This window comes from Carassius gibelio, chromosome A15, assembly GCF_023724105.1.
Source record: "Carassius gibelio isolate Cgi1373 ecotype wild population from Czech Republic chromosome A15, carGib1.2-hapl.c, whole genome shotgun sequence".
Lineage (NCBI taxonomy): Eukaryota > Metazoa > Chordata > Actinopteri > Cypriniformes > Cyprinidae > Carassius > Carassius gibelio.
The window spans coordinates 13,821,590-13,829,969 of record NC_068385.1 but is presented as its reverse complement, the minus strand read 5'-3'; the positions used below and the strand labels follow the sequence as shown (position 1 = coordinate 13,829,969).

Below are 8,380 nucleotides of genomic sequence, written 5' to 3'. Positions count from 1 at the left end.
CATTATTTTAATATAAAATAAATAAATACATTATTTAATATAAAAAATTGTGCTTTTGTGGCTGCTGTGTGTCACATGATGATATATCATTTTATATATTCATTTAAGAGCTGGATATTCTAATATACATATAGAGTTTAATATATATAAAATGAAATATATCATCTTATTTAATTTTAATGAGACATTCATTTGGATGTATATAACATTATTACGGCATCCTGATTAATTTGAAGTGATTTCTAATAATATTTGTGTAATAGTTTCTAATTTAAAAGTTGAAAAGGTGCAAATTCATCATTACCATTACTTGTCCTGAGTGTCTTTATCTCTTATTTGTTGGCTTACCTACACCTCCAAAAGGTAAGGTATCGATAGTGTAATGCATCAAGACATCATTAACAGTCACTCCTCCACTGCTGGTTTCAGTTAACATTAGCCTAAAAAGAAGAAGAAGAAAAAAACTTAACTTGGACACTGAAACTTAAATCTTTCTTTTATTTTGCCTTCCAAAAATCGTTAATAATAATAATACAAAGTTTTAACAGAGGAAAAAACAGAGCCAATAGGTTTCCTTGCCACGCTGCTCCCAGTGTAGAAGATTTGGTCGAAATGCTTCTTCAGCAGCTCCTGGGTCTCTGAAACCCTTCCTGACACCACTTGATACATCTCCTAAACACATGAACGGAGATGAAACAAATAAAAAAATTAGTTAAGCAGGTAAAATGAAAATTATATTTTAAGAATGACAATGTCCCAAGACATTCAGTCTAGACTGTGAGTCTAAAAGTTGAGCAGGTTATACAAACTAAGGAGAACAACTGTAAAAATGCCATTTTAATTCAGTGCAGCAGGCATATTTATAAACATGTACTACCTTCTGAAATATCTGTACGTTTATGACATTAGGCATTCTTATGAAATTTCTCTTTTGAAACCCTCCCCCAGCATATTCTAGGGATGCTGGTTTATGCTGGTCATGTGCTGGCAAAGGACCAGCATAAATCAGCATCACAGTGTCAAAACATTCCTAACCAGCATATGCTGTTATTTTCAGCAGGGTTACCTGAAAGATTTGCCTAGTCTCTTTTGATAGCTGAAGTCCAGGGGTGTAAAGTACTAGAGTAATTGCACATCATTTGTAAGTTTGGGAAAGATTTACTTTACTGGAATACAATTTTTCTAAAGTACATAGTTTGTAGGAAACTGTATTTACAACTCAAGTAAACCCACATGCTTTTAGGGGAATATGAATTGGCAAGATTGTGATGGTGCAAAGCTGCTGAATAAAAGACAGCTTTCGAATGTATGAAACAGACAGATTACAGTTCTGAAATCAAAGACTTAAACATAACTTCACACGATCAATCTGCGTCGGTGTCATTCATTGGTCTTCTTCTTTTGTGTTCAATGGCGGAGAACCGGAGATACTACATTGATGTACTACATTGCCACCTACTGGACTAAGTGTAATCAGCAGGTAGAAATATCAAATATCTTTTAAAACCGATTTGTTGCATTTCTACATATATCCTTTTTCAGCACTTAAAAAAATGTCTGATGCTGATGATCTCGAAGAATAAAAATAAATATTTTAATTGATTTATTATAAATTGAAGCCAAAGCTCTACATATTCCAATATATAATATTTACTAATATTAGTTAGACCTTCACTTTCCTTGTTATGTTTGAATCGTTGTTTCCATCAATCCATTGATGACTTCCACATATATCATCAGTTTGAACTCAAGCTGCTGTTACTGACATAGAATGTTGAGGCTCATTGTAAACAACAATTGATATCAGCAGTAAATCAGTTAGATATTTTTATTAATATTATAACATAATTGCACTAGAAACAGAGGAACCTGCTTATGCTGGATTATGTAGCGACGAAATGGCTATATTAACTACAAAAAAAAAAAGTAAAATTGTTTTTAGACATGGCATAAGTAACATCATGTTTATTATTTGGTTATTACCTTTATGTATTCACGTCTCAAGATACTTACCTGTACCATATTTTGATCTCAACTCAGTTTATTGAATCTTTAGACAAAATATGCAAACTTTTGTTTTTAGACATTTGTTGAGAATCATATTAGATCAGGCTTTGTGGCTCATATAGTACGATAGGAGAATTTGGATATCATTCATAGGAGTTAAAAAAAAAAAAACACGTCTATTTAATTGAGAGCCCCAAACAGTGCAAAAATATGGGATTTGTGGCAATTGCTGATGTTTACATTGAACTGGCAAAAAAGTTACATTAAATTCTGATAGCTTGTATTGTAAATCAGTGAGATTTTAATATCAGTATCATACTACTTACATAAAATGCATATAAATATAAGTTTCCCAGTCACTCTGTATCTCCAAAAAATATACTTAGTAAGATGATATTTAAATGTTTAGTTTTATTATGAAGTCTCTGCTGTTTTTATGGCAGGGGCAAAACAGAGAGATAAACTAAACAAATAAACCTTTCTCAAAGCCTGATTGTATTTGATATTCATAACATGATCTCTCTAAAATGAAAATGATGTGTGAATAATCAAGTAAACGGTGCTTCAGTACAATGTGGTTATCTAGAAATATTACTAAAATTATTTAAGTTATTCTTATCTTTACTTAATAAAAATAAGTAAAGATTTCATGGCAAAAATATGCATGCACACAACCTAAAGGAAGACATTTGATAGGCCTGTTACTTGATCAAAAAGTATAAATTATCAGTCAGACAACACAAGGCATGTAGATTGGGTAGAAAAGGTTTTTCAGCAAAGCTTTGATTTTGTTAGTAATTTATTTGGACTATGAAATGTGAGAATCAAATATGATACAGTACAGCCTTTATAGTATCAACGAGAGACTTGTTTATGAATTATTGCATTTAAGAGGTAGGCCAGAATTCCCATTAAATCACAAAAGGAATTCTTGACCACAACAGCCAATGGAAACTGACAGCCACAATCATGCTGTTCTCCAACACTGAGTGACCATAAAGTGACACTAGAAAAGGACCCACTCGTGTCACAAACCTCACCCCATTAATATTTTAGTTTGATGCCTCTCGTGCATATGTGAAAGGCATGTTGAGACATGAGTCACTCAGTATGTGGCATTTTAGCAATAACAGCAGTCATGTATGCTATTATTTACAGCATTGTCCTATACGGTATATATCTTGCAATCAAAACTTCTGAGGATGCTGCTCTACCAAAATTATTTACTCTGTATTTATGTCTTGTTTTCATATACAAATGACCTAATATCTTTTAAATGTATCTCGATTGAAGAATGTTTAGATATTTGAAATGAAAAACGACCAAAATACTAAAGATGCGTTTGCAAATACATCTTTGCAGTTTGTTTTACCACCAGAGGATGCCAGTGAGGCATTATTATTGACAAGAGTAAACAATCTCGTTTCTGTTTGCGTGTTCATACAGGCACCCGCCGCCAGGGGACGCACCAAGAGCTGTCATATTGTTTTTGTGCTATTAAAACTAAATTATGTAATCAATTATGTAATTGTCTTTATTTCTTTCGTAATTGCTTATTGAAACGGCATTGTGGTGGAAAATGTTAAATGGTCATTTTTGTAACGTTTTGCAGAGCTTATAAGGTTTGTGTTGTGAGCGGGACTATCTTTCGCGGAAGAGGGCGACGCACTCGCCCGCGCGGAGGAACACGTTATGATGCGCTTCTCCTGTGAGAGGTCTGTCATTGTAATGCAGCAAGCTGCGATAATGGTCAACTTCTCCGAACTAACTGAAGATAAACGTTAAATCCCCTTCACATAACGGATCGTACTTTTAACGTCTTTTCCTGCGTTTCTTAAAAGTGATCCACTGATGTTTTGCTGCAATGTCCCGCGAGATCGAAAGCAGGACAGAGGGCTGAACTGAAGAAATGGTGTACCCAGCCATCATATGGGCTTGAAGGAGAGTACCATATTTTTGCAGAAGGACAGATGACTATTGCATTAAACGCATCGGAACGGTGCTGGATCGCGTTCTTATTTTTTATGAGCCAACCTGCCATTAGATAAGCAGCACCGCGTGTCTATATAACACAGATGTAACGTAGAACACTTCTAGATATTATTTATTACGATTTACCTGCTGTGTTGTAATTGTAAATACTGCTGGGTCTTCTCTGGCTGTCGTTTTAGCCAAGCTCGCGATGGGAGACTCAATGACCCACCGCGCCGTTATTGAGTTAACGAGAAACAGTAGGAGAGAGGGTGTTTGCAACCTCTTTCTTTCCTTTCAGACTGAACTGACATCATGTGGCTTGGGAACGATATATGTTTGAGTTTGATTACTTGCTATTTCATCTAGCAATTTTGCGAAATGCCTTGTTAACTGAGCCTGAGAGCGACAGCGGAACTAGTTAGGTGCATCCTGCGCATCTAACGTTAGCTAATAAACTTCACACTTAGCCATTCCTTTGTTTTGATTCTGACTCCGCCTTGGTTTTAAGTCAAGCAGCTGTTAGAAAACTCTCAAGTGTGTTAAATCGCCTGATAATTTGGCGATGACAGGGTTTTCGGACAGACTGTCGTCTGGATTCACGAGAGTTTGATGAACTTGTCCCTGACAGCCTCTCCATCACAAGCTGTTGTGTATCACCGGACACCTGCCAAAAAATGGAGACCGTGGGAGACTTTGAATACAGCCGAAAAGACCTCGTCGGACACGGAGCCTTTGCGGTCGTTTTCAAGGGAAGACATAAAAAGGTAAATAATCACATGACTGGCTCGAGCCCCTGCGGCTGAGCATCATTATTCACTGCTAATCTGCGCCATGCATGTTAAATGCATCTAGTTTATCCTATTTGCATCCCAGTTAAACTAATTTACATGGATTAAACACATATTAATATGTCGATTTGTGTAGTGCATGCATTGTGCTTTTGCACATCTTACTTGAGATCTCTCGATCATAAATGTTCTTGATTAGAAAGCGTGGGTTGTTTTTATGTAACGTGTGGTAGAATAGGTCACATACTGCTGGAGTCATTCATTCATAAAACAGCCTCCGTGTATAAGCCGTCTGACGTCAATAGGACTGACCGGTCTACTTCTAGCTTTGGGTGGAGTTTTTTTTTTTAATTTATTATTATTATTATTATGACAAAAAACATATAGACAAAAGTCACAGTTTTATGTTAAATCTTATATTATTACTTGGTAAGTTTTACATACATAAATGCAAATGGTCTGAAAGGATACCCAACATCTACCATGAACATGAAGATTTACTATAACACAGAAAGGACTTTAAAACCGCAAAGCAAGAAGAACTATGGACATCGTCAAAGAATTAGATTTCTCTTCTTTATTTTAATTATACATGTATACCCCTTTCTGTTATGTATTTTTTTTCCTTTAATGTGTGATTCAAATGTTCTTTAATTTCATTGATATGAATGTAACCTTTAATGTTCTTCGTGTCTCGTGATGCTTTGGAATGATTTAGAATAGTATTTGTAATAGTATACTTTATCATTCTGAAAAAAAAAAGAAAAGAAAAAAAGATTTGGGTGGAGGGACAGGACAAACATTTTATTCTGGATGTTTGTGCATGATTTAGACACTTCCTAAATGCACAAAACACACTGGCTGGATGCTATTAATAAAAGGCAAGCTTCTTAAACATTATTGCATTAAACTAACTAGTATATTGATGTGAGTGTTAATTAAATTACTAGTCCAATAGTGATTAGAATCTTTTAATAATTTTAATTATCCTATCTAGCAAGTATTTTAATAGTAAAATGAACTCAAAACTATTGGGATGAGTGCTATGTCTTGTAAACAAGTGTCTTGAAATCACAAGCTGGAGTAGATACTGTTAACTGTGGGGATTTGATTCAGAGTCTTTGGTTTTAGAGAAGTCCAACAGATGTCAACAGAGAGAAGCTCTGTACAGTTTAAAAAAAAGGCTAACTGTTCAGTTCTGTTGAAACATAGTCTAATCAGATCAATGGCTAATATTGACCCATACCTCTATGGTCAATGATTTATTGTGCATCTGTAGATCATTACAGTTGGTTATCTCTGCATGCTGCATATACTGTTTTTTTTGTGTGTGGAAATGCTCAGTGTATGCACACAGTATGTAGTACAATATGTAGCAGGAGTAATCTGATACATATTTATGCTCACCTACCTCATCCAAAGGAGGTGACTCAATAATCCCACTTATTTTCAACCTACAAACATATTACTGTGTTCATCATCACACATGCTTATGATCGCTGATTGATGCATTTTATGATGTCAAACATGCAGAATGACACAAGACATACAAAGGGTATATATAGAAAAGAACCCCCCCCCCCTAAAAATAATCACATTTTGATGCTTTTCAGCCAGAAATGAAGACGTACACAGTTTTTAATTCAGCTGTAAATTAGCTGCATATATAGGACATTTTATGTTGTGCTTTCAGTCTCTCATTCCTTGATTAGATGTGATATTAAAAGCAGAGACTCTGAATGGTCATATTTAATAGCGTCAGTATAGAAGCCAACAATATTTTCTCTGGGTTGCCTTCACCACGCTTGGCTGAGTTGGTTTTCAGCGAGGCGAGATGAACGCAGCCGCTCTTGCATGCTGCTGCACTTGGTCACGGCACAGTGTGCCGCAGGAACATCTCCTATTAACCTACATTTGCATGAAAAGCATCGTTCTATTCATGGATTTCCACTTTGCGTTGGGGACTCAGTTTCTTTAAACTGGTGTGTGGCCCTAAGGAATCCCACCTTATACAAGTGCCTCTCCCAAAGGCTAAAATCCCCATTATACTCCAGGTCACAACTTCACAAATAGATGCAGAATGAATGCAGCATGCTTAAAAGAATGGCCTTTTGAAACATGTTAGTATGTCTTCAACCTACAGTAAGACTCCCACATACAGGGATAAACAGTCAGATATTTCAACTCAAATGCGCACCCCTCTGCCATCCCACCTAATGGTAATTGCTCTCTTTGTCTAATATTTGCAGAAGACTGATTGGGAGATCGCCATCAAGAGTATTAACAAAAAGAATCTCTCCAAATCTCAGATTCTGCTTGGCAAAGAAATCAAAATTTTAAAGGTGAGTTGTTACTTTTACGATTATTATTGAATATATTTGCAATATTTAAAGTTTTTATATTATGTATATTCATATTTATTTTATTATTATACTACTTGTTATAATGCCACAATATTTCTAGACAGCGTTTATGTTTTTGCTTTCAGGAACTCCAACATGAGAACATTGTGGCGCTCTATGATGTCCAGGTAATGGCGCTTTTACTCATCTATTGCTATATATATCTCTGAATGCTTGGTCCCCACTAACTCTGAGCAGAGATCCCTAGAGCTGTTAGTGCTGTGCTACTATCCACTAAGAGCTGTGAGGGCCGGCGGGACTGGCCCAGTTCTTACATAACACCACCACTCACATGACTAGTCACACGACCTATCCTAGACGAAGCCTCGCTGTACATTGCATGAGCCCAATTTGAGAATATCACACACATTTTTCTCTAATGCTTTAATGTTATTAGAGCGGATGTTAATTGTAATTATATAAATATTAATGCAAGCATAAATGCACATTAGAGGACAATGTCACTGGCCAGAAAGAAATAAGATCGTTTCTCAGCATCCTTAGGGCTGGACGTTGCATACTATGCGGGAAATGTCAGAAGTCAGCCCGTTTTGTTAGAAAGCTAATTAATCCATCAATACCCAGCCTTCCTACTTTTTGCATCCCACCAGCTGGCTAATATAGAGGGGAGGGTTTGCCTCCTCTGGAGTAGTGTGGGCTGTTTAAGCGCCATTTCATTGGCCCAACCCCTCGGCTGACAGAGCAGGCACTGTTCTGAAAGGACGTTGACGTCTATGGCAGGATCAAGGGCGAAAAGCTGTGGGTTTAATTGTAGCTGTTATGATTCAGTCACCTATACATCTTTGACATGTAATGCTTCCCAGTATAGTGAAGAGAGTCGTTAAATATCTTGCTCTTCCCACGTGTCCATCCCGACACAGACCTGCAGGACCCCTCATCTTTCGGTAAAGCATCAGTTTTTGTGCTGAACACTGCAAGATTTTTGGTCCACTCCAGGAAGACACTCGAGTAGAAGAGTGTTTTCATGTGTAATCTATCTCTTCTGCAATGGCAGATAGGTCTGAGTGCACTACAATCTGTTTACCTTCTCCTCACTGATCTTTTGTGGAGATACACTGTTTATCTCCATAGTAAGACTTTTTATATTTGTAGTGAGAAGTTCTAGCATTTTGTCTCAGCTGTGACAACACCAATGGCTGCCCCACTTGGCCCGAGGTGTGTTTTTCCTCCCTGTTTTGAAATGGAGAA

The 8,380-nt window shown here is 36.5% G+C and overlaps 1 protein-coding gene and 1 long non-coding RNA gene across 3 annotated transcripts in view; one reads left to right on the top strand and one right to left on the bottom strand.

Moving 5' to 3' along the window:
• Positions 1-484: 484 nt before the first annotated feature.
• On the bottom strand, positions 485-1,409 carry LOC128028626 (uncharacterized). Its single transcript, XR_008187181.1, has 2 exons — positions 1,067-1,409; positions 485-672 (listed from the first exon to the last, which is right to left on the bottom strand). It is a non-coding gene; the product is annotated as an uncharacterized LOC128028626 (long non-coding RNA).
• A 2,288-nt stretch (positions 1,410-3,697) lies between these two features.
• Positions 3,698-8,380, top strand: part of LOC128029265 (serine/threonine-protein kinase ULK2) — a 30,337-nt gene continuing 25,654 nt past the window's right edge. The window contains exons 1-3 of one of the 2 annotated variants that reach the window (XM_052616924.1): positions 3,698-4,745; positions 7,019-7,111; positions 7,258-7,299. In XM_052616924.1, the coding sequence (XP_052472884.1) occupies positions 4,656-4,745; positions 7,019-7,111; positions 7,258-7,299 (225 nt within the window). In that variant the 5' untranslated portion in view covers positions 3,698-4,655. The remainder of the gene's footprint in view (positions 4,746-7,018; positions 7,112-7,257; positions 7,300-8,380) is intronic. The other variant, XM_052616926.1, reaches the window with a different exon arrangement.